This window comes from Podarcis liolepis (genome assembly GCF_965112155.1).
Source record: "Podarcis liolepis genome assembly, chromosome: 5".
Lineage (NCBI taxonomy): Eukaryota > Metazoa > Chordata > Lepidosauria > Squamata > Lacertidae > Podarcis > Podarcis liolepis.
In genome coordinates, this window is record NC_139556.1 from 4,309,738 (window position 1) to 4,336,519 (window position 26,782).

General features: G+C 43.7%; 1 protein-coding gene across 8 annotated transcripts; it reads right to left on the reverse strand.

Annotated features, from left to right (window-relative positions):
- PARVG (parvin gamma) lies at positions 1-26,575 on the reverse strand. 8 transcript variants are annotated; one of them, XM_083503556.1, is made up of 14 exons: positions 26,366-26,570; positions 26,015-26,058; positions 23,754-23,847; positions 23,200-23,264; positions 15,571-15,673; positions 14,231-14,371; positions 13,230-13,345; positions 10,379-10,434; positions 9,675-9,697; positions 8,532-8,593; positions 8,358-8,426; positions 5,238-5,339; positions 2,864-2,936; positions 1-2,267 (listed from the first exon to the last, which is right to left on the reverse strand). In XM_083503556.1, the coding sequence occupies exons 3-14, from the start codon at positions 23,827-23,829 to the stop codon at positions 2,188-2,190; spliced, it is 966 nt and encodes a 321-aa protein (XP_083359682.1). In that variant the 5' UTR covers positions 23,830-23,847; positions 26,015-26,058; positions 26,366-26,570; the 3' UTR covers positions 1-2,187. The 8 variants fall into 8 exon arrangements, with proteins under 8 accessions (XP_083359682.1, XP_083359681.1, XP_083359680.1 ...); XM_083503555.1 differs by having other exon boundaries at positions 26,015-26,061; XM_083503554.1 differs by having other exon boundaries at positions 23,754-23,878; positions 26,366-26,568.
- Positions 26,576-26,782: the final 207 nt, after the last annotated feature.

A 26,782-nucleotide genomic window follows, 5' to 3' on the forward strand; every position in this document is an offset into this window, starting at 1 on the left:
TTTGTTCTATTTGTTAATTCTTTTTATTTTCATTCACTGAAAAGGCAGTTCCTGCACAAATTGCTTTTCATGTCACTGCTGCATTATCTGGGATACCAGAAGTCTTTATTAGCCATTATGCTAAGTAAGCCACAGCTGGGCATTCAGTGAGTTTGTCGTTGGTGAGCATCTCTGGCTGTCTCTGCACAGCACCCACTTATCCTTCAGGTATTACTAAAAAGAATTTAGTTTTTCTTATGAATATAAGCAAAGCCAATAAATTAAGACAATTCTTTAGCTGATCTCTTGACCCTAGGATAATGCGCAACAAGAAATTCTGCAGAATGGCAATCACACAATGGGAATCAATGTAATCAAGTGTAGGCCCAAGAAGTGTGGCTCAGAATTGGGACCCATTAATTCAGGTTTTGCAAAATTCCTAGAACTCTTGAGAGGGATACTAATTCACCTCTCAAGAAGTCCCTTTCTGGTAAGATCATTTGTGAGGTTGGAAGAGATTAAGATTTTATATTTAGTAGTCTTCCAGATGTTAGTGTAGTACAACTCCCATCAGCCCTGCCCACTGATCATGGCAAGTGGGGCCAAAGGGAGCCAGAATCCAACAACATCTGGAGGGCCACAGATTTACCACCCCTGCCGTAAAGAGTACTCAATAAATATATTTAAAAAGTTAAATAAAACATAATACGGTTATTTGATTTCTGCTTTTTATAGTTTTGTATTTGTAAAACAAGCAGTTCAAAACCTGCAATGTCATCTTCATATCTTGATTCACAATACTTAGGGAGAAACATGACAGGCAAAAACAAAAGCACTGAAACTATTCACCATTTTTCATAAACATTTTTGGTTGTACTGAAAAGCTCCCCTTTGAATAATTTTCTTCTCTGAAATCCTCTGTGTGCACCAGAAACTTTTTATTGATATACATGCAGACATCTTGGGAGAAATTATGGGGAAATAATTAAATTTGGAGGAAAAGCTATGGCCTTGAGATTGCACATCATCTAAGAACTCTATAGCTATACAAATCTGAATCTTATTAAGGACATCAGAATTGGTGCGGCTATAATACTGGCATCAACAAAAACGCACATATTACTGAACAGTGAATACAGGCATTTACTGGTAATTCTGAAGATTTTAAAATGTGCACAGGGGAAAATATTATGTGCATAACTAAATGTCAAAGACTACAAAGTGCATTGGGGCATATGGGGATGTTAGGGGAGGGGTAGTACCTCTGTGGGGTAGATATGTCGTACTCCTTCTGCAGTTGTTTGTCCACCTTTGGTCTCCACCATGCACTCCTAGAAGCTGTCAACATATGACAGTGGCCACACCTCAGGAACAGCTTCAACTGGCCAGCTAAACCAGGTGAGGGTAGCCACTGGATTTCAAACCTTTGATGAGCTAGCGACTTTTCCTGCATGTGGAGACAGGCTCCAGCAGATTGAGCAGGTGAGACCAATAGTGAATCCAATGGTCAAGAATGTGGTTTCTGCACAAGCTGTAGACGGAAGTGAGGTGCAGGTGGAGCTTGTCAACCTGGAAGGTAGCCCTTCTAGGAGAAGGAAAACTCTGATTCTAAACCTTTGCAGTCTTGCAGGATATCTTCATAGGAAGAAAAGACCAAGGAGTAAACCCTACACAAATCCAGAGTAGCATCCCTAAGACTGTTGGATGGTGTCTTGTACGTCCCCTCTCAGCAACTCCTGCAGCCAAGCTGGTGCCAAACATATTGCTTTGCTTTCCTTTGGACCACAACAGGGTGCTCTTGTCATCTGGGCAGCCCAGGACCTCCAGACACATGGCCCAGGCTTGTGCCTCAGAGAGGTGACTTTGGTGCTGCAAACACAACGGTTTAACTTCCCTCCCAGAGGCACACTCCATTGTCTCTCAAGACAGACGGATGCCAACAAGAATACAAACTGCGTTCAGTAGATGTTCAAATGCCATGCTGCTTTCTTTCAAGTCTTACCTGCCATTTCCTGCTGACCCTCTTAAAACCTTAAGAATTACCAGTAAATGACAGCATCCACCAAGTTTAGGTTACTGAAACATATTCTCATCTACGCATACAGTATGTATCAGTTGTACGTAGATGCAAAGCATCAAACAATTATTGGCACTGAAAAGTAGACTATTCACTAGCAAATATGGCATAGGCCTTTTGATTTCTGTACTTCATGCCTCTTTGGTCTTGTATTTGGAAAACAGGCAGTACAAGACGAGCAACGTGGTCTTCATATCTCGGTTCACAAGATCTGTGAAAACATAAGGCAGACAAAAGTAGAATGGGTAAATTATACATCCTTGAGCTGAAGAGGAACAGCCCATATAACACATTGAATTTGCATTCCCTAGAATGAAATGGGAGAACCAAGGCAGCTACCACAAACCCAAAGCTCAGGAACAGAGGTGACGGCTGGGATTTCGTCCCATCCGGAGGGTGAGCATCCAGCCAATCACCATTATGCGTGTCTGCCCGGTTCTCCCTCCTGCGTGATGTCCGGAATAATCATCTGTCTCCTTCCCGACAGGACTCCATGACCCACGTCTTCCAACAGTAGGCACACATTAGCAGAGTAAACAAATCATCAGCAGAAGCCAGGCCCGAGGTGGGGGCACTAAAGCTACTTTATTATTGACAGTTCAGAACAAAAGAAACATGTCTCCTCTCCTTCTTGCTCTCAAAGAGAAGGGAACAAAAGCAATAACAAAACAGAACAGTGGAAGTCAAAACATCCGTTCTTGTGCTGCAACAGCTAGTGCTGGAATGTATACAGACATCTGAGAAGTGCTCCTAAGGTGATATGGAAACATGAAGTGTAAACGCACCCCTTCTTGTACAATGACTAACCTTCAGGGTTGATAGGTACATCCAGAAGGCCTCCATCCATTAGCAAGTCTACTGCAAGGCTTGCATTGTGTACCTGAGAAGGGTCAACAAAAGAAAAGGTGGTGTCAATTCTGGAAAAATTATCACCAATGGAAAACAACAACATATTACCGTATTTTTCTGTGTATTGGACGCCCCCATGTATAGGATGCCCCCTATTTTTGGGGACCCCCAAAAAAGAAAATGGGGGAAAATTGCCCTGACTTGTTGAAATTTTTTGGGGAAAGGATTGCCCAGAGGCTAACAGCCCCACCCGTCTAACAGGCCACCTATCAGCTGTTCCCTCGCCAGCAATCACTGAGCTTTGGGGGGGGCAGAGTTGAGCTTGTTTTGGGGGGGAGTGGTGAAGCTTTTTTTCCAATTACTTTTAGCACTTTTCGCCTTCCCCACGGAGCCGCCATACAGTATTCTGCTTGCCTCCTCCCACTCTGCCTGCCCTACAGCTGGGAGGGAGGCTGTAGGCAGTCTGTTTTTGCCATGTGGTGTCTTTGCGCAGCTCCATTTGTGCAGGGGCAGTGCAACGTTACTCAGGAGGAGCGCAGCGATTGAAGTAATATTCCCCCTCTGCGCCTTTAACATTAGCGAAACATCGCACCTTGCGCTCCTCCTGTGTAACATTGTGCCACCCATGCACAAATGGAGCCGCGCGAAGACATTGCGCAGAAAAAACAGATCACACAGGCAGCCTCCCCCATGCAGCCTCTGCCTGTAGGATGGGCAGAGTGGGAGGAAGCAGGCAGACTGAGAATGCCCCCACGAGAAAGGCGCAGAGGAGAGAGATATCTTCGATCACTGTGTCCAACATGGCAAAGTCAGGTGAACGCCAAAATGCACACCACGCCAAGAGGGCTATGTGACGGACAGCTGAGCCAGACCAGAGTCTGGTGACGCAGTGCCTCAGAATTCCACCAGAGGGCTGGAGCCTCTCTCTGATTGGCTACCTAGACAGATAGACAAAGGTGGGTGGAGCCAGAACTTTGGGAGGGAGAATAAAAGGAGCCGTTTCAGAGAAAGGATTCTGATGGGGAGATGGTTTAAGAGAGAGCAGGAGGGAGAGAGAAAGAGTTGGTCCTAGTCTGCGTGTGTAACATCTACCCTGGGGAAATTATCTACAGCTAGAGAAAGTAGTCTCTGAGCTTAGACAGGAAGACTGTTGAGTGTCTTGGGAGAGCATTCAGACTGAGTTGGAGCCAGGAGAAGGAGAAGCTGTGAGGATACTGTCTCCTTGGGTCTCTTTCCAGTCAGGAGGGGAGAGATCTTCCAGAAAGAGAAGACTCCCAAACCAGGAAAAAAGGGGTGCGTGGGGATCCCCTGGGTCTGTTAGGCTGCCAGAGGTATCTCAGGAGTATGACTGGTCAAAGGCTGGGAAACGGACAGAAAGAACCACCTCCTTGTTTAAGAACCAAAGTACAGTGGTGCCTCACAAGACGAAAAGAATCCATTCGGCGAGTCTCTTCGTCTTGCGGTTTTTTCGTCTTGCGAAGCAAGCCCATTAGCGGATTAGCGCTATTAGCGGGCTTAGCGGATCAGCTGATAAGCGGCTTAGTGGCTTAGCGGATCAGCTGATAAGCGGCTTAGCGGATCAGCTGTTAAGCGGCTTAGTGGCTTGGGAAAAGGGGGGGGGACCCGCAGGAACTCGCAAGACATTTTCGTCTTGCGAAGCAAGCCCATAGGAAATTTGTTTTGCGAAGCACCTCCAAAACGGAAAACCCTTTCGTCTAGCGGGTTTTCTGTCTTGCGAGGCATTCGTCTTGCGGGGCACGACTGTATTAATCTGTAACACCTACACAACAACTAAGTTTAGGAACTGAAGTGAAATAAGTGGAAGTAAACTTTTGTCTAGAAACCTGTAACATCTGAGGAGTAAAAACTGAATTAAAGCAGCTGACATTTAAAAGAAGCTGTGCATTTATTACCTTGTTTAGAAGCCTGTATCATCCACTAGATTAATGTTCCTGAAAGAACATTCTGACACATCCTTTGTTTTATTAACTTCGTTCTTTAAAACTAATATGTCTTATTTTTTCAACTTCTGCTTGAGTCTCCAAGGATCTAAGTTTACCACCACACAAAAACCACGAAGATAAACTGTGGAGGTTACATGTAGTACATAAGTTGGTGGGTTCTGCCACAGTTGGTAGCCAGAGAGGTGGGATCCACTTCACTTTGGTGACACAACGGTGGGATCTGCTACAGGCCGGTTTATTCCCTTTGCATGGGGCACCTAAAAAGCTTGGAAATAATGTGGGGAAACTGTGTGTCCCACCTATTATAGTTTATAGTTGGGCCTCCAAATGCCCTGTACCCACAATTGGGTGCATAAAGAATAACTTACCATTTCTGCAGGGGAACTTGGTTTCAGGAAAAAATCTCCCAGATTCACGAAATAGCCCTGAAGCTGCCCAATTAGCAAGAGTAAAATAACCCCATCTGCAAACTGGGGGGGAATGAACAGATTATTAAAATGATCGCAGGGTCAGTTTTGTAATCCACAAGACCTCCATGACTTAAAGAACTTTCCTGCAGGACAAAAGCTTCTTCATATTTGCCCCCCAAAGCTTACCAAAGCTTCTGTGTGCAGCAGCACAAAACAGTCACGCAAAAACTTATTGAAGTGCTACAATACTATATGTTATATATCACCCACATCTGTATGTTACAGTCTGAATCCAAATATCAGCACTTTAGGTCCAGTTCATAGGTTATTAGTGTGACAGGTAAGTCATTTATCTCTGACTAGATTCCAGTGCCATTTGAATGAAAGAATCATGTCAGCTATATAGATCAAGTTTTAAAGTTGCTTATTATTTTGACAAAAGACAAAATCCAGATAAGGATTTCTCTTAGTGCTGATCTTATGCCAAGAATTAAAAATTCTTTGTAGGTGGGATATATGAAAAACTTTTGCATCACTTCACTTTCCAGGGTACTAATGTGTGTTAGCAGAGAGCAGGAAGCTGGACTTGCATCTGGCAAGAAGAAATTCAAGTCTCAGTCGGTAGAGCATGAGACTCTTAATCTCAGGGCTGTGGGTTCGAGCCCCACATTGGGTAAAAGATTCCTGCACTGCAGGGAGTTGGACTAGATGACTCTTGTGGTCCCTTCCAACTCTGCAATTCTATAAAGGAGAAGTCCCCCCTTGGCAGCAGATGCTGGGCCACTGCACATGTTCGACCAAAGTGAACCTGGGTTTGCCATCATATGTACATTTGGTGGGAAGCTGTAGCAAATCCCGAGTCCGATGAATATGAATGTATGATACACATGCTTCCAAACACATGTATATCTAATTAATCCATTTAATTTCTATGCAAGCAATAAAAAAAAACTTAGATGTGCACCAATGTGGTGTAGTGGTTAGACTAGGACCAGGGAGGTGCGGGTTCAAATCCCCATTCAGCCCCAAAGCTCACTCAGTGACCCTTTCAGTCACTGTCTTGGAACTTAACTACTTCACTGGCTCATGGAAATGATAAAATAGGAGAAGGAAACTATGTGCATAGCCAGAGCTCCCTGATAGAAGGAAGAAATAATGATGGCATACATAAATTTTAAATAAAAAAATTCCTTCCAGTAGCACCTTAAAGACCAACTAAGTTAGTTCTTGGTATGAGCTTTCGTGTGCATGCACACTTCTTCAGATACACTGAAACAGAAGTTGCCAGATCCTTCTATATAGTGAGAAGGTGGGGAGGGGTATTTGTGCTGGTCCCGGGGGTAAGGTACCTTGGGTGTAGCAGAGTCCACACGAAGAGGGGCAAGGTCCGAGGCAGAGAGCCGGGCAGGGGACAGGTACGCTGGAACTGGAGGCTGTGCAGGGAACAGGAACACCGGATGGTCGGGAACAGGAGGCCGAGCAGAGAACAGGAGTACCGGATAGTCAGGAACAGGAAGCCGAGCAGGGAACAGGAGTACCGGATATTCAGGAACAGGAGGCCGAGCAGGGATCAGGAACACAGGAAGGTCCGAAGCCAACAACGACGTTGCTCCCGCAACCTGGGGCCGGGCTGACTGGGCTTTTATCCTCTTCTAAGGCCAGGGGCGGTCCCGGCCCCCAGGAGCCCCGCCTCCTCTGGCCTTAAGGCGAGCACTCCTCCTGGGGGCAACCAGTTCCCTTCGCCTCTCTGCCCTAAGCCTCTGCAGATCAGGAGAGGCCGAAGGGTTACTGGGCCCTGGAGGAGGCTCACCTGTGGCCACTGAGTCGTCAAGCCTCTCTGGGGCCAGAAGGGTTTCACCTGGGGCCAGCTCCTGATGCACTGCCACAGGTGCAGGTTCTTCAGCATCTAGGCCTTGCCCCAGTTCAGCCGGCCCTGGAGGCGGGGACTCTTGTGCAGGCTGGGATTCCTCTGTTTCATCCTCTGAATCGGAATCCCAGGCCATCACAGTATTACTCAGAAGGGTGGTGGGAATGGGAGATTGGCAGATAGCTGAGATGAGCCTGTTGACGACTCTTCCTATAAGACCTATTACAGTCGTTAAGAGTCGTCAACAGGCTCATCTCAGCTATCTGCCAATCTCCCATTCCCACCACCCTTCTGAGTAATACCCCTCCCCACCTTCTCACTATATAGAAGGATCTGGCAACTTCTGTTTCAGTGTATCTGAAGAAGTGTGCATGCACACGAAAGCTCATACCAAGAACTAACTTAGTTGGTCTTTAAGGTGCTACTGGAAGGAATAAATTTTAAAAATGGGGTTCCTGCAAGCATCTGAGATATTGAAATGAAGAATGAAATCAAGGAAGCCCTCACTTAGGGTGCTTACTCTCTATAAATTATCTTTTTAACCACGTGAGGCAGGTGCTTAAACTTGATTTCCCATCATTTGAAGTAGTCCTTGTTGGGAATTCCATTCCACCCTTTGCTGCAGATATGTGGGATTGTTATGTCACATGTCTGTTTACATTCCAGCACAGATTGCTGGAATCCCATGAGCAGAAGTTCCGCTCTGCATTGCTTTTGTTTTCTCTCTCTCTAAGAAGAACGACAAGGAGAGAGGCCATGTTTTTCTTTGTCCTAATTTATGTAGAATAAATGCGTAGTTTAGTACAGTATCCACGCCTCGAGCCTGATCTGCTGTGTTTACACTCTGCTGAGTAATGTGTGCTCTTGCATGCACAGCAGCTTGAGTTGCAGACACATGTCGGAGGAGTGTTACTGATGGGTCTCCGCAGCGGCAAGGCTGAGAAGGGAGACGCTTCAGCTGGAGCCAAGCCAGCTGGCTTTTCATCCCCGGTTCCGACAGTCCTGCCCATGAAGGATGCAGCTACACAGTGTTCATGTGCTCCACACTGACTTATTATGTGGCCTTCATCAAGTTGCAGCCCCCACCTGTGTTTCCCATCTGTAAAGGGAAATGCTTAGTGATAGGCCTCCAAGGGTTGATATGAGGGCAAACACCATAAAGCAGTTCATAAATTAAATGCAACATAGGATCATGAGTAGAATATATTTACCTGAGAATCAATGTCTTTCACACTTAGTCCTAACTTCCCAACATGTCTGTTGACAAACTTCAAAAATACCTAAAGGAACAGAGCATGGCATCAAATCACTGTTTCTTGGTTATATATCACATTATAAATTGTCTGGGGGAAAACAAAACAAAAACCTGAGGGTGTTTGTTTTACCTCTTTCACTGCATCCACTTTCTCTGGAGCATGTGCCATTAATTCATCAAAGATTTCAGCTTCTAGAGTAAAGTACCAAATTGATTATTTTCAATATATTTCACCACATGAGAGTTTTTCTGTATTATGTTTTGCAATGCAGGTCATAATGGCCCATATCTTAGCCCAATAACAAAGGAGGATGGAGGTGGAGTGCTCTGCATATGGCTTCTTTGTGGGCTTGTGGGTCTATGCGCCATCCCATCCTCTCAATTGCCTTTTCCTCCCAATGCTGTCATTCTGTACTACAGAAATGTGGGTTGCAATCCTATACCCATTTCTCTGGGAGAAAGCTGTTTTGATCTCAATGAGATTGACTTTTAACTTCTTAGGATTGCACCCTTAGACTGGAAATTCCCTGGAACAGGAACCTGTCTTTCTGTATGTTTGTTCAATAAAGCATCAAATCTATGAGGGGGCCTCCCTAGATGTTGCTGAACTCCCATCACCCCCCCCCCGACTATGGCCATGGTGGCTGGGACTGGGGGGAGTTGAAAGTCCAATCAATCCATATGTATTACAGTCAAAGTCAAAGACAACAGAAAGAACGATAATAACACATTTAACTACATCAGCACCCAGGGGCAGAAGCGGCAGACAAAAACGGAAATGTCATATATTTCTTAACATTCTTAACATTAAAAGGAATACTCCATCAGCTAAAGTCTGAGATCCAGAGTCTAAAATCAATATTCATTCGAGTCTTTTGTCAGCAACAAGGTATTTCCTGTGAGCGGCTAGGTAGTTAGTTTCCTTAATAAAGGTTGAATTAGTTCTTTTCAGCTATCATAGTATAGTAGGCAGTATAAGAGTACGTGGGCAATTTATTCAATCTCATCTGAATTACATGGGCACAGCTACAATTATAACGTTGTAAGTCTCAACAGCCCTAGGTGACTTTCCAGCTCATACCTAACCTCAGAACAATTATTTTCTGCTGCTATGCATAGAAGTTTAGTAAAACAATGGTGGATCTTCATCAGGAGATTGCCATTGATGATGAAGACATGAGGCTTTTTGCAGAGAACAATAACTGCCACAGAGCTTTTCAAAACAGATCATGGTGGAGACACAATGGAATAAGTCCTTAGTTCTGTAACTTACGTGAAGAACTTTCGTCAGGTTCCCTAAATACCCAACAAAAGGAAAGATGAGTTAGAAAACAAGCAAATAGGCATCTGAAGTAATAGGTGGTTGCAGCCCACAATATCTCAGGTTGAATAGTTTATCTCTGGGCTGCGACAAGCCTCATGGGGCAGAAGCCGACACATATTTACTTGGACATAAAATTGCACAGCACTCCAACCTCGGTTATTTTGTGGCAACAGATTCGCATGCCTGCCTTTCTAGAATTTGTCACTATGACATAAGAGACTGAAATATAAAATGTAGCTGTTACCTGAGTCTCTGGCTCAAAATTCAATAAAGGTTTATCTTATAAGCATAGTTTCTCATATTAGAAATTGTCTAACATAACAGATTATAAAAGATATTGGTAAGGACAAAGCCATAGAAGGCAAATGGTATTTCTCATGTTTGAAACCAAGGCGGAAAGTGGCAAGATGTTGCCTGGTGTCATAATCAGGAGCCGAGGAGCCAGCAAATAAGGGATGAATTGGCACTCATTTCCAAAACCACCTAAATAAAGAACTCTGTAGGATTTACAGAAACCAGTACCAAACACAATACATTTCCTACTCTTTGTTAACTTTTATTTGCACAATAAAACTGACACGTAAGTAGAGACAAATGTAATTTCCATCTTTCTACTTCTCCATTCAGAGTTCAAGGCAAATTTTGTCTTTTACCTCTTCCCGGTGATGTACTCGACTGAATCTTCTGTCTTAAATCCGTTCGCTGTATGCTATGTAATAGAAAGAAAGGATGCAAAAAGAAGGTATCAACTACTAACTGCAAAAAAAGAAGGAAAGGGGAACAATATACCTCAGGAATGTGCTGTGCAAGATTTCTTTATTGTGAAATCTTGGGCATTTCTACACAGAAGAAAGACTGACCAGGTTACTGCCAGGTAACCAGGTATAGGATTGCATCTTAATTATACCAAAATCTTAGGCAAAATCTACACATTCTGGGGTCAAACAGAGCATCCTCAACAAAAACAAAAACACAATCCCAACCTTGTGTTTTCTGCCAAAAGGAGAAATGCCATAAGCTTTCCCTCAGCAACTCTCCCCCTGCCACTCCCCATTCCTAGCTATGGGTTCTGAGATGCTTTTGTCTTGAGGGTTTGCAAGGCAGAAAGGCAAAATGTGTGTTTTAATAAATAAATAAGTGAAATTAATAAAGTGGGAGCCGTGGCTGGGGATCTTGCTCCTGGCACTGCAAACACAAACATGCCCCTTGTAATGGCATGAGCAAACATGGAGTGGAGAATCCTGGTTTTGCTTCTGCTCATAAAGCTCTGCCCAATACTCTCCCTGCTCTGCATACTTTGGCAGTGCAACTTCACACGTTTTCTGCCAATAGAATTCCTATAGGATATATGGTTTGTTTGAGTATTTATACAAGTTAGTGCTTAATTGCTTTTTAATGGTTTGAAAAAAAAATGTTTTTAACTGTTTCTCTTTTATCTGTAAGCCACTTTGAGTCCCTGTCTGGGGAAAAGGTTGGATCAAGTACTGGAAAGTTAGTAGTAAATAGTCCTCATTCACACATAGGAAATCACAGCCAATTTGCTCCTCCCCATTCATTCTGCTGCAGTACTGTACTGAGTTAAGTTATGGTTTGGTTTAGTATGTAATCCAGACAAAGCAACAGCTGTAAACCACAGGACAAAGTTTGTCTGGAGACAGCGAAACCCTGAGCTTGGGCTTGGACAACACATTAAGCCAAACTAGCAGAAGAAAGACCAGGAAGAAGCAAAGGGGCCACAGTCTTTTCTCTGGGAGCCTGTACGTTAGCTCGGAGCCATAGTTTAGCTTAGCATTAAAAAGGTAAAGGTACCCCTGCCCGTACGGGCCAGTCTTGCCAGACTCTCTAGGGTTGTGCGCTCATCTCACTCTAGAGGCCGGGAGCCAGCGCTGTCCACAGACACTTCCGGGTCACGTGGCCAGCGTGACGAAGCTGCATCTGGCGAGCCAGCGCAGCACACGGAACGCCGTTTACCTTCCCGCTGGTAAGCGGTCCCTATTTATCTACTTGCACCCAGGGGTGCTTTCGAACTGCTAGGTTGGCAGGCGCTGGGACCGAATGACGGGAGCGCACCCCGCCACGGGGATTCAAACCGCCGACCATGCGATCGGCAAGTCCTAGGTGCTGAGGTTTTACCCACAGCGCCACCCGTGTCCCACTCTTCTCTTCTCTGGGAGCCTGTACGTTAGCTCGGAGCCATAGTTTAGCTTAGCATTACACATGAGCTTATTAACAGTGAGATAAAATGAGGAATTAGTGCAAATTTTGATGTCAATTACTCATTGCATATTATCTCAGTATATTTACTATATATGCAGTGAACATTTGATATCTCAACATCAATTATTTGATTTCAGAATTAGTTACTTGACAGTGAACATTTGACAGTATTTGATAGTCAGCATGCAATGTTTAATTTAATGTAATTGCTGGTATGCAATGGTATTTAACATTTAACAGATATGGCATTATATGTAATGGTATTTAGTATGTGGTACTGCTTCAGAGTGGACAGCTTATAATATTCACATCTAATAATAAAATGTCAAGAGAATCATAAGATTATCCATTTCTTTTTGTTAGTTGCTTTTCATTATACAAATAATTCTAAAGCAGATACTATATCAATAAAACACAACCAAGTCATACAACCAGTAAGCAATAGAGCACAGTTAAAAGGGGAGAGCACAAACACAGTCAAACAACTATTTATAAAGTGCATCATCACAGACATAGCCCAAAGTCTGGGTGAATAAATAGGGCTTCGGTTGGCTTATAAGACTTAGCACCAACTAACTGCCAAGTCCAACGTAACTGAATTTTGTTATAAAAATTCACGTTAAGGATTTGAGGATTTGAATTTGACATTTTGTTTTCAACATTTGAATTTGACATTTTGCATCCATGTTTTTAATATTCCTAATATTAATCAGAGTTCTAGAAACAGCCCTGAGAGGATATTTGTTTGCAATCCACCTTGTACTAGGGTCCATGGCACTTCTGATGGAGCTGAGATGGAAGACACAGGGTCTCCCAGGCACTGCCCACTGCCGTGCAGCCTGTCACGTGGGCTGCTGATTCTGTAATAATAATAATTTATAATAATTTATTCTTTATACCCAGCCCATCTGGCTGGGTTTCCCCAGCCACTCTACAGCTAGGCAAGTGAGAAATAGAAGTGTGGACCTATGAAACCAATCCTGGTCCCATGCCTTCTTCACCAAATCGTGGTGGTACCACTCTGAACACTATGCTGCAGAATGGTGACATGGTTGCCACAGTGCAAGCGAAAGCACTGTCTCCAAATCCCCCCCATCCCTACCCCACAGCACCTCTCTGAGGTCGGCGTGTGGATGAAAACTGGGGCGATGCTTGGCTCCTGTGCCTGCTCCCACAACCATCGCAAGCAGTTTCTCTAACTGCAGCATGCTTGCCTCACTCAGGGTGCAAAGACAATCTTAACAAGCTCAGTAGAGAGCAGAAAGAAAGGGAAAATTGTTCCGTTACCTCTACGTTTATTACATCCACCTTAACGTTCGGAGGTATAGCGAGCTCTGGTTGAAAGTGGCCAGCGATGGCCACCAGAAGATGCAACGTGGACAGCAAGTCCTTCCTGAAGATGGCTAAAATAAGAGGACGAGGCAAACGGATGAAGTGTAAACCAATTAATATTTGGAAATACCGTATAAATAAACCATATCTGGAAATGGTTTAAATGCTAGCAGATTTCGGTACAATGGTACTCTTTCTAAAGCTGTGGGGGTATGTAGCTCCTGGTGGCGCCAGTGTGGGGCCTGGAAGAAGTGAGGAGGGGGCTTTATAGCCCAGTGGGCCAATATGTCCTTAACAAATGCACGCTTAGGCTGGCCCTGAGTCTCTGTTCCTCAGAATCCCTCACCAATGGAACCCTTGTTGTTTTAGTTAGCAAAATGGTCATCCTTATGACAGAAGTGTGTCTGGAGGACCCTTGGGAGCAGTAGAAAATGCACGCCTTATCAGCAAGGGCCAGGCCACAGAGAGGCAGAGATGGAAAGTCGCTTTCCACCCACACTCCATCTTGTCTCCAAGTGCAGCACTAACTTTCCTCCACAGCAATTAATGCTCACCACTCATTTATCTGGGAGGAAATATCTGCTGCAAGGCTAAACTTGCACTTAGCACCTGGGGACTCCAGCAATTGGGAATCAATGCTGTTTTCATCTGTATAGTCCAGACCTGGGGTTGTTTCTTGGGAAGACTAGGGTGTTGGTGACTGGTTTTTATATAAAATATTACTTTTATGCTGCTATATTTTTGTGGGTAGGTGCCTTTGTGTTTCTCCTGCAAATGTTATAAGAAACCTAGCCCTTAGTTTGTCAGGAGTTACAACTTTTTGGGGAGGTACTTGGTTCTTTTACTTCCAGTCTAGAGGATCTTCTTCATTTACACCACTAGGTTCCCAAGATAAGAAAAAGGAAGGAGATACATTATTATTCAGTATCCGGTTTGTGTTTTGCATTTGTACATACAGTCTACACTCCATTTCAGTTTGCTTTCTTCTAGCTGTAAACACTGGTTCACAGATTTCAGAATAATTTCAAGTTTAAGCCTTTGTTTCTTCTCTGTCAATGCAATTTCCTCTACTTCCAGACTGAGGGATCCAAGTTGCTCTAGGAGGTGAAAAGGAGACAAGAAAAAAAGATGGAGAATATAGTCTGACTTCCGGTTCAGCAATTTATTGCAGGGTATTCTAATTCCTCCAGGAAGCCCTGGCACAAAAGTGTCTTATTTTAATTCACACAACACCAACCCCCAGCATTGTGTACTGGATTTTAAGTGGTGTGAGCCTCTTCCAGAGCCATTTTGTGCCTGAAAAGCTGTAGAAAAGCCTAACAGCTAATAGATGTGTGTCCTTCATTCACTTAGGGCATTCAGAGCAACCGTTGAAATGAAAGTGAAAGGTCATTGACAAAAGATCCCTTTGTGTATCTTATAGAACACTCAGGGGTCTGGACTGTAAATACTGTATTGTTAGATTTCTATGATTCCACATTTATCCAAATACCTATTTTTATATGCATTTTTGCCAGATCGACACAATTTTTCAAGCAATTTATCCAACAATGCATTTTGCAAGTTATTTTCACTAATATATGCATGCACAGTTTTGTGTACTGCAAAATTTGAAGCAGTCTGAATGTTGAAGGATAGCTGTTCTTTGGTTCAAGAAGTGCAAATTAGCCACATTTCTCCCCTGCCCTAACTCTAAACACACACAAAGAAAAGGTAACAGCAAATAAAGGACCTGTGGCAGGAACCACAAAGCCGTATGAATTATCAGTCACTGAAGGCTAGCAGTGCTTATGTTTTGTCCTTTTCGAGGGTTAGTCTTTGTCTCTGCTTTTCCCCGTCTGCATAAAATCCTGCCGTTGGCAAGGCCTTCTTCTCTTTCTTCATTCTATATTCTTCAAAATTATTTTCTTTTGCTGCTCCCTTCCTGTCAGGCTCCCATGATATCTGCTCATGATGGTCACACAAGAACAACATGCTACCATCATGTGTGCATGGATGCTATTTCTGCACAGGATGATTTTGATTCTGTGTGCAAGTGTTTCAAGGATACACTAAGTTGTGGCAGGAACAAATTGCAAGAAAGCCAATACATAGAAAACTAAATTATCAGAGAGAGTGTGGGAGAAGAAACATGCCATTCAGGCTTCAGAATATTTCAGTTATCTGGTTGATCTGCATGTAAGCTAAGAAAAAGAGCTGGTAATAAATATTAATTATAGGAGGTCACTCTGTGATGAGATTTATTCCACAATACAGGTATTTCCAAATGCCCACATTTAAAACAAAAATGGCTTACCTATGAGATGATGAAGTATCAATCCATCATACATGTCTTGCTCAAGGCTTTTCACCACAATGTGTTCATGCTTGAGAGTCGTGTTAATCCAATCCATAAAGAACTGTGGGGGGAAATGTTGTCTTGAATAACAGCATTTGGGTATTTTCTCACTTCTTCTTTTTTTTAAAAAAAAAGATAGAAATCAGATTTACTTCAACAATCTGTGCCAAAGTATCCTAATTCTGTAATTGGTTGTTACTGTAATGCAAAAGTAAAATGGAAGAGCCCTAAATTTAGCATATATGTGTGTTTCTGGTTAAATTTCATGCACTTGACAAGAGTGGCATGCTTTTGTACACTGCTTGGAAATTCTGAATATTAAGCAGCATATAAGTATCTGAAGTGCAGAAATAAAAGATATTTTAACATTTTAATTCATTCCAGTATATATTTTTAACCAAAAAAGTTCATAGAATCATAGAATTGTAGAGTTGGAAGGGACCACAAGAGTTATCTAGTCCAACCCCCTGCAAGGCAGGAATCTTTTGATCCAACATGGGGCTCGAACCCACAACCCTGGCATTAAGAGTTTCATGCTGTACCAAGTGAGCTATCCTGCTGGCATATTATTCCCGAATTGCTGAAACGTCACACCAGCATCTTGCAGAGAGCAAGGAGGAGTTTGGATTTGATATCCCGCTTTATCACTACCCGAAGGAGTCTCAAAGCGGCTCACATTCTCCTTTCCCTTCCTCCCCCACAACAAGGTGAGTGGGGCTGAGAGACTTCAGAGAAGTGTGACTGGCCCAAGGTCACCCAGCAGCTGCAGGTGGAGGAGCGGAGACGCAAACCCGGTTCACCAGAATACGAGACTACCGCTCTTAACCACTACACCACACTGGCTCTAGTCCATACAAGGCCTAGTCTAGTCCATATTTAGCCAGAAAACCAGTGGCAGAGAATGAAGCTCACATTACTGAATGCTCCTCTAAACAAGCAGTCTCTCTGCACGCTGAAAATGGACACATCAGTAAAAGGGCTAAGCGAGAATCTTCTTTAGTGTTGGAGGGGGAGATATTTTCTGTATGTGGGAGAGCTAAGCTACTGGCAGTCTGTAGTAAGAAGAAGCTCATGGAACTTTGGAGTGTCAGGCATAGCCCTACTGGCTTTAGCCCAAACGTAGCAGAGTTTTCCTGCACAGCGAGGAAGCTAGTTGCGGCAGTAATGACTAGTCAGCTAGACTCAGAATAACTATTTACAGGATTTATTAAAAGGAAAAATAAAACCAGCAGAGTTTCTGCATACAAATAAAAGCAAAATAAATCCTCTCTTTCTTTCTCTCTCTCTCTCATAACCATACACAGCACTTCTAACTCCTAACACACCTCACATCAAACTGAGCTAGCAATCCCTTGATAACAGAGTTGAGTGCTGCTCGTTAACCAATCAGAGTAAGTAGTTTCTAGGTCAAGCAGACCTGGGCTTTCTGCCAAGAGTAAATTGACACCAGCTTGAGTTAATTGGTGAAGCTAGAATCTGCAAGTTTCCCACGAGAACCAATTAACAGAAACTGAACACCCCCTCACAGATTCTGCTGAACAATTAACTCCAAATACACCTATGTAGGAGATTATTTTTCCAGCAAACCTAAACCTTTGCACATTCGCTTGTTCTTTATCTTTGCCAATGGTTTAGTTAATACATCTGCTACATTTTCTTCACTTGATACATAAGTACAGGTGATTACATTGTCTTGTACACAGCAACGTACATTTTGGTATTTTACAGAGATATGTTTGGAACGCGATTTGAAGCCCTCTGTTTTGCTTAAGGTTATACAAGCCTGATTATCAATGTAAACTTGTACTGGTTCTCCACAATTTACATTTAAATCTGCCAACAAATGCTTGAAATAAATCACCTCGTTACACAATTCACTCAATGCGGCATACTCTGATTCCGTTGATGACACACTTACAACGTCTTGCTTGCGTGACCGCCAGCTGATTAAAGCTCCACCGACCATTATGACTAGTCCTGTGACAGATTTTCTATCCGGCAAATTTCCCCAGTCACTATCACAGTAGCAACTCAACATTTCATCCTCTGAAGAATTTAATTGTAACATATAGCCAATTGTCTGTTTGAGGTACCTCATAACTTGTTTTACCCCTTTCCAGGCATTTAGTGTGGGTTTTGAGACCAATCTACTTAATATGCCTACTGCGTAGCTAATATCAGGTCTGGACCACTGTGCTAGATACAATAAACTTCCAATTACAGAGTGATATACATCAGGATGTTCAAATTCAGGACTCTCATCTGTATGAAGTGTTTTTATGAAACCTGGATCCATAGGCACCGCTGCCCCTTTGCAATCCTGCATCCTGTATGTAGTCAGTAGTTGTTTAACTTTGTTCTGCTGACTAATTAGGCAGCTGCCATCTTGGGCCCAGCACACTTCCAACCCTAGATATGTCCTAACCGGGCCTAAGTCTCGTCATAATCTTTTCCAGGCCTCTGAGAATATCCTTGAGCGACTAAACGAGCTTTGTATTTGTACTCTCCTGTCACCAGAGGTTTAAGTTTGTACACCCACCTGCAGCCTACAATCTTTGCCCCCTCAGGCGCTGCTACTGGTGTAAAAACCTTGTGCTCATTCAGAGAGGACATCTCTTCCTCCATTGCCTGTTTCCAGCGCTCTGCCTCCTCTTTTGGTAACTTTAACACCTCCTGAAAACTCTTGGGCTCTGCAATTACACTAAACACATTTGCAGTATCTGGAGAAAAACGCACTGGAGGCACTCCTTTGTTTTGTCTTTTAGATCTTCTGGGAGAAAATTTTTCTTCTGACCCACTTTCCTCCTCAGAACTACGACCTCTCTTTTGTTGCTTAGCAACTGGTCTTTGGCTAACTCCACTTTCTTGAGAGCTCTTATCTGAACTTTCCTCCCCCTCAGACTCTGATTCTCTGTGTCTACTTTCAGAGTCATGAAGCTCCTGGGAAGGTTCAAACCAAACCTCAGTATTGGCATGTAGTCTCTCCCAGCCACTATGTTCACAAAAACTGGCATTCCTGGAGATCACAATGCCATTTGTCCCTTCAGCAAAGCGGAAACCTTTTCCCAGCTCCTGGTAACCCACAAACACTAGCTGTTTGGTCTTAGGATCTCCCTTCTTTCTCATTTGTTTCGGAATTAATACCCAGGCTTTTGATCCAAACACATGCAAATGGTCAATTTTGGGTTTTTTCTGAAACAATTTAAAGTACGGGGTTGTACCTATTGTTTGATGAAAGAGCCTATTTTGGAGATAACACGCGGTGAGCATGCTCTCCCCCCAATAAAACATGGGCAAATCAGCATCATCAAGCATGGCAAACATCATATCCTGTAAAGATCTGTTTTTTCGCTCTGCAACACCATTCTCCTCTGGGGAAAAAACGTTCGTTTTTCTATGCCCAATGCCACGCTTTTGTAACCAATCTTTAAAGGCATTTGACATAAATTCGCCACCTCTGTCTGTCTGAATCCTTCTGAGTTTAATGGACAGAAATCTTTCCACAGATGCCACCCAGCCTTTAAACTTAGTGAACACGTCACCCTTATTTTTCATGGGAAAAACCCAGGAGTAACGCGTGGCGTCATCCACAATTGTTAGTGAAAAGCGCGCTCCACCCCTGCTTACAGCAAATGGACCAATTACGTCCATGTGAACCAGCTGTAGCGGTGACTCACTAACTCTGTCACTTCTGGGGTAAGAGACTCTGTGGGTTTTAACCTTTTTACAAACATTACAATCAAGGTACTTGTTACAACTCTTTAAATTACCCCCATCAGCCAATTCAGACATTTTTAGTACACTTTTCCAGCAAGCATGCCCCATTTTCCTATGCAATAAGTGCACACAGTTGTCATGTATAGCTTTGTTACTCACTGCAGGCTGAGATTTACTGACTACTGCTGCAACTTGAGATCCTGCTTTAAGCCAAAACAAGCCTCCCTCTGACTTAGCAGTGCCTAAAGTCTCACCAGCCTTCTTAATAATGCAACTGTCTCCTTCAAAATACACTTTAAACCCAGCTTTTAGCAAACAATCTACAGACATCAGATTGCTCCTTAATGAAGGCACACAAAGTACATTTTGCAGGCATTCACGAAGACAAGAAACATAAACTGCACCCCCCGAAATCACTTCGGAAGTACTTCCGTCTGCTAGAGCCACCTGGCTGCGCTGTGCTGAGTTCTTGGAAACAAATAATTCATCTGAGTTCACGATGTGGCGAGATGCTCCCGAATCGACCACCCAGACCGCTTGTTTCTCATCAGCAATCTTGACCTCGCCGGTCACCAGCTGAGCCGACTGTTTTCGTTTGAAGAATTTCTTTTTACGCTGCTGCTGCTGCTGCTGATCTCGTCTCTGCTCCTGCACCGGCAACTGAGACTTGACCAACTCCGGACATTGTCGTTTTAGATGCGCTGAAGACCCACATCGGAAACAACGCCTAACAGCAAACGCTGACTCCTCACCAGTACGCTGCTTTTGCTTCACCTCTGGCACGGCATGAGAACTCCTTCCAAACCGCCCGCCAGTAGAAGTCTCTGCAGCCAACGACCTTTCTTGCCTCTTCTGCCATTCTTCAATCAAACGCCCAGTAACGTAACTGACTGATAAATCACGCTCCTGTATGCCTTCTAGAGACAAAACTAAATTATCCCAGCTTTCCGGGAGAGAACTCAAAATAATAGCCACCTTCTCCTGCTGGTCTAATGCACAGTCTCTTTCCTGTAGCGCAGCAAACTTTAACTGTAAACTGTGTAGGTGTTCCTGCATTGTAACCCCAGGCTGTAACATTGCCTTGTACAATGCCTTGCGAATGAACAGCTTGGAAACCGCTGTCTCACGCACATGGAGTTCTTTAAGTGCTTGCCACACACCTCTAGCTGTCTTGATTCCCCTCACATACGGCAACTGGGAATCTTCCAGCCCCAAGACAATTGTGGCCCTTGCTCTTTGGTCTTTATCGAGGTCTTCATCATCAGGCTTCGCAGGAAACTTACTCACCACTTGCCAGAGACGATCCCTCTGTAGCACTGCCTGCATGCGTTCCGACCACAGCAAGTAATTGGAGTCATTCAGACGCTCAAAAGCCATCTGAACTGGTTGTGAGGCCATCTTGAGAGCGATGTCCCTGGAACCCGGAACCAGCTACTCACGACCACCGAGAGAGAAAACAGGAACCACAGCACCCAGCACTCACACACTGCAGCTGTTGTCCTTGCGTCCACTGCGTCACCAGCTCACCACAGTCAGGAACCAGCCAGTGTCCATCTGCTGCACCAACAGGAACAACAACTTCTGGAACTACTGGAACCAACACCGTTGATGCTGACACCACCACAACTCAGGCTGGCAGCACAATGCCCATAACCTCATGGAACTTTGGAGTGTCAGGCATAGCCCTACTGGCTTTAGCCCAAACGTAGCAGAGTTTTCCTGCACAGCGAGGAAGCTAGTTGCGGCAGTAATGACTAGTCAGCTAGACTCAGAATAACTATTTACAGGATTTATTAAAAGGAAAAATAAAACCAGCAGAGTTTCTGCATACAAATAAAAGCAAAATAAATCCTCTCTTTCTTTCTCTCTCTCTCTCATAACCATACACAGCACTTCTAACTCCTAACACACCTCACATCAAACTGAGCTAGCAATCCCTTGATAACAGAGTTGAGTGCTGCTCGTTAACCAATCAGAGTAAGTAGTTTCTAGGTCAAGCAGACCTGGGCTTTCTGCCAAGAGTAAATTGACACCAGCTTGAGTTAATTGGTGAAGCTAGAATCTGCAAGTTTCCCACGAGAACCAATTAACAGAAACTGAACAGAAGCTTCCTCTCAGCTGGCTTTGACACCCAGGGGGGTGGGGGGGTCTCAAGCTTTTCTGCAGAATACTTTAATAATCCTCGAGTGTTTTCATGAAAGCTTAAAAAATGGTTGAAGCAGCTCTGGGCTGCCAGTTCTCTCTTCCCAAGCGAAAGAAAGAAAGAAAGAAAGAAAGAAAGAAAGAAAGAAAGAAAGAACCCTTATTTTTAAGAAAGCAAAGATGGTTACATGCAAGGATGAGGCTTGCTAGGGACAGGGGTGCCATTTCTTGTCAGGGAGTTTGGGGTCTGTAGCGTCTTCTGCCTCCTAAACCAAATTGTGAGGCAGAGAAAACTACAACTCCCAGGACCATCCCAAGACATTTCGGTCCCTGAGATGAACTACAAAATGATGCCCTGCTCCCCACCAGGGAAGAAGGGTGAGTGAACATCTGCATCAGGAACAAGGGGGGAACATTGGGATCAGTTGCCCCTGTGGATTCTGCTGCCTGAGACGGCCGCCTCACCTTGTCTCGTGTGTGGGTCGGCCCTGACAGCTCCCATGGTTCCCAAGCATCATTTTCTGCCCAGGAGCCCATAGTTTTCCTAGCAAGTGCTCCTTACCACCTGCACTCCACATGTGCTTGGGGAATGAGAGGGAGAGAGGGGGAGGGAGAGGGAGAGGGAGAGGGGGAGAGAGAGAGAGAGAGAGAGAGAGAGAGAGATGGACTATTTCAGGCACGTCCAACAGCTAGATCAGGGGTCTGCAACCCGCGGCTCCGGAGCCGCATGTGGCTCTTTTACACCTTTGCCGCGGCTCCGGGGCAAATACTAGCGAGGGGAGGAGGCGCATTGTGCGCCCCGACACTTCCTACTGTGGCGGGTGCTATACTGGCTGTGACGTCGCATGGGGGCGGTGTGTGCATCAGTCACGCACCGTCCCGACGTCACCTTCCCGGTTTTGCGGCTCCCAGGTTTTTTTCCTTCGGAAATGGGTCCAAGTGGCTCTTTTTGTCTTAAAGGTTGCAGACCCCTGAGCTAGATCATGATCTACCAGTAGATTAGTGGACGTCTGAACTGAACCCCGCAAAATGGGGTAAATCATTGCCAGTTTTTAACTCTGTGAGTAGATCGCAGTCTCTTGGTATTTCTATACTGCTCTCTCATAAAATATCAGAGTGGCATACAGCAATATGAAAGCTTTATGAACCATTGAAAGTGGTACAGAACAATCAATAAAATGACCAGCTAAGGCTGTTCGTGAATATTTTTAACAACCCCATAGGTCTGTCTTGAAAAGATGTCTGAAAGTCAAAAGAGAAGATGCCTGCCGTGTCTCTGCTGGAAGAGGGTTTCACAGGATGGGAGTGGCGACATGAAATGCTCAACTTCAGATTAAGGCCTGATGGGTCACTTTAACACTGTTGTTAGGAGAGCCCATTCCCCTTCCAGAACTGAAATTCCCAGAGTGGTAAACAGTCAATCCTTCTTCCCAGGAAACTCTGGGAATTGTAGTTCTGTGAAGGAAATGAGGCTCTCCAGCAACTCAGCACCCTTAGCAAACTTCTCTTCCCAGGCTTCCTTGGCCATGGCTGTTTAGAAGGTATAGGGCAGATGGAGCCCTATTGCTCCCCCCCCCCAGCCCCCAAGTGAGTTCAGTTAAGAAGAAGGACCATCCCGCCCAACAAAATATTCCTCAAGTATACTGTTTGTCAACTTGGAATTTTATCTTTGAAAATGCGGTTGTTAAAAAACCATAAGCTAACTAAAATAAGGAGAAAGTGCATTACTGTTTGTAGAGCTTCTAGTTTCGGGTCATTTCGAGAAGTTGGCTTTATGTATTTCCTCTTTTCTCCTAAAAGAGATACAAACAAACAGCAGTTACAATTATACAGCCTAACTCACCCAGGCCCTGAGAACAACCATCACCATTTCACCACCAAATTGCCAATTCAAGCAAAAAAGTCTAATAATTTGGACCCGTGAATAATTTGGACCAGCACAGCAGAAGGCAAATGGTCAATATCACAAATTTGAAATTATAATTAAGGGAATACAAAGTGACATAATCTTTTTTGAAGGGTGATCAAGGAGGCACTTCCTAGAAGGAAAGCACATCATAAAAATGATGCCACATTTGTTTGACTTAACGCTGTGATAGATAATCTTCGCAGTTAGGTTAATTTATCAAGTACGTTTGCATTTCCTAAGCTGGAAATGGCAAGTGGTGGTGGAGACACCGACCTATCCAACAACAGACTGGATTAAGTCTAGAAATCTAGAAATAATATTGAATTAATGAATCTGTTTTGCACATTTGGTCACACTTTCTATGGCGACATACCTTGCGCAATGTCCTCCTCTTCTGAGAATGGATTGACTTGAAACTCTGGGAAAGCTTTGAGGAAGCTTGGCTCCATTGCTTTGGTTTCCTTCCCCTTACAAACAGGAAGGCTGGGTTTACTTCCCCTAGAAACCATGGCAGAAAAATACAGGTGAGCAAGCTGTTCCCAGGGGAGAGCAATTCTAAAGCGGTGGCAATAATATCTATGTAACTGAAGCAAATGTGTTGATGGATTTCTTATTTTGATGACACAAGACTCCAGACCCCAAGGTGTCTTTTGAAACATTTACCTCCAGTAAAATGGGGCTCTTCTGGGAACAACCTTTGACTATTCAGGGATTCAAATCAGCGGGGGGGGGGGGGAGGGCAACACTGCAAAACTGATGAAAGGCTTTCACACCAGGCTCACAAACCAAAACAAGCATAAATCCTGGGGAAAGCAAGGACTTTAAAAATGGACTTGACAATAAGAAAATAATTGAGAAGAACGAGGAAATTGACCATCTGGTATAAATTAAAGGCTGAAATGCCTGATGAAAGATAATATAAATAGGTCAAGGGAGATGCGGGAGGGGGAGACATGAAATCTACTTTTTTTTACAATAATGCTGTAACCCACACAACGACTTTCTCTTAACCTTTTGATATTAATACCAGCCACCTTTTGGAACCTCCAGTTCTGATTTAACTCAATATAAAAATGCTCATAAAAGGAAGTCCTAAGAAGAAATATAGAGGAGAATGCGCTCATGTCTAAACTCTGAATCCAGAGTTCAAGGCTCCCAATTCAGAGCTCAGCAAACACCATGATGCACACAGACACATTCATGTCTTACACGTCCCTTCAACTGCAGTTTTCAAGGCTCCCAAAGAAATCTAGGAAGCCTTCCTTCAACACTGCAGCTGGATGGGAAGGTGCTGGCATATCCGTAGCAGAGATGGATGGAGCTTTGGTTCCTCTTGGTTTCTCATTTTTAGAAACTTTAGTCTGGACATTTTCTCATCAGTTTGCAAACATCCTTTTTTAAAAATTGCAAATAATTTTCTCTCATATGTTCATATGCTATTTTTGCTAATGTATGCATTTAGGCACACTTTCCTCTAATGCACACCTCTCTACATATTTTTTGGGTTGGAGAGTGGCATCAAAAATTCAGAGAAGAATGGATTTCAATGGATAGTTCTGCTTTGGCTCATGCATTGTTTTGGGAAGTGCAAATTAGGTAGAATTGCATTAACATGAGAACCAAACCGATTTCTGTCACCCACAAAAACCTAAACAGGAATGTGCAGAGCAGTTACTGCCTTACAACCTTGGGCACCACACACAGTAATTGGCTTTTTGCAGACTGCCCAGATGTGTGATCTGAGCACAGGAAGCTCAGTTTGAGATGTTTCCTCTGTAAGGTTCTAAGTATTTCACACTTCCCCTAACCTAAGTAGTGGGAAGTTACAGGGCAGCATTTTTACAAGGCCACTTTTTTATTTTTAGATAAGTACTGAAGACTTACTGTGAACTTTGTAAGAACCACCATTTAGAAATGCCCAGGCTGAGCAGGTGAAGAGAAAGCAAAGCTTGCTTCTCAGCAATCTTCTGTAGCCAGTTCTCAAAACTTTCTTCCCACTCCCACATTCGGATACTTTACAAACTGTTCTTTTCAGCTGCGCTGGACCTGGCAGACAGGTGTGGCTTCAGGACATTTTTAAACTACCCTGATGGTGGATCCTTAACAACTAGAGTAACAACTGGAGAGGCAGTGAAGTGCAGTGGGTAGATTTTGACTGGAGACACCTGGGTTCAAATCACCACTCGTTCTCTCTCAACCCAGCCTCACAGAGCTGTGACGGTCAAGTGGGAGAACCACACATATGCTACTCTGAGCATTCAAATTGGGAAATAAATAAAGAGATTCCTATAGTTCAGCATCAACAAAAAGGCCATGCAAGAACCTAGACAGAGAGAGCCATCCCTTTGACACAAAACAAGAGCAGACACCATCCATAACATCACTTATGGGGGGGGGGGTTGCAGAATATTTTCAGTCAGTCACATTTTATTTATAGCCAATGGCATTTGCAGAATATGATACTCTGAGCTGTACTTTCATTACTGAAATCAGAAAACCGATGAACTTTATGGCAAAGGCTCAATTTCTACCCGTAGTTCTAACTGTTATCCTTTTCCCTAGTGTTCGATAGGAGTTTCTGAGTTAGTTCTTTATTAACTATAAACCCCAGAGAACTAGATCAAAACCACTTACTTTTGCAGATTTCACTGAGGAATGTGGACTCACTCCTTTCTTTTCTGCTAGGGAAAAAGCAAAGAGAGACAAAAGACTCAGAAATTGTCCCAAAGGGGTGGGGGGATGCTCCGTGGACATTTTAGGGGGGAAATATTAAAAACCCCTCCAGCATCCAAATCATAGCAACTTTTTTCAGACATGATGCTTAAAAGAAGCAAATCAGCAGCCAGCTGAAAGCAACTTCCTTGTTTTCTTCTGTCCCCAAGACTGAAGCTCGTAAATTTGCAGCAACATTCAACAGCAAGGAGGCTGCCTTTATACATACAGGAACACAGAAAGATACTCAAGAAAATCTTTTGAAGTACCAACCTAAATTCTCAAGCAAGATCTTTGGAGAGCTGTATTGAGGCTGGCAATCTATTTTGACCCCTTTTGGATCAGTTTTGCTTTCAGAATGCTGCCTTTGTGTGTCGTGCAACCAGGGAGAGGAAGTTGGTGCACATCCTTCCTATAGGTGACATTTCAAAAACAAAACCACCGTTCCTCACACATTAGCGCAACCTATGCACTCCCATATCGTCCAAGAGTCACTATTCACACATACTGGTCTTGCTGGCATCCGTGTGTCTCAGTCCCTGGAAATTGCTGTCTCTAGTTAGCTTTTGAGAACAATTGTGAAGCTGAAGTGCTTTTAAGTTCTAAGTACATATTCTGCAATAAGTGAAACACTTCCCGTAAATTCAACCAGAGCTAATGTGAGATTAAACAATGCTCTGCCTTTTTAAA

Bases quoted from the DNA above. Each gene is read 5' to 3' on its own strand.
- PARVG (XM_083503556.1), bottom strand. From the start codon at position 23,829: ATGGAGCCAAGCTTCCTCAAAGCTTTCCCAGAGTTTCAAGTCAATCCA. The intron at 15,674-23,199 runs GTAATGCACTTT...TTCCCCCCACAG, and splicing joins AACTAGAAGCTCTACAAACA to TTCTTTATGGATTGGATTAA. The intron at 2,268-2,863 runs GTTAGTCATTGT...ATGTTTTCACAG, and splicing joins TGTACCTATCAACCCTGAAG to ATCTTGTGAACCGAGATATG.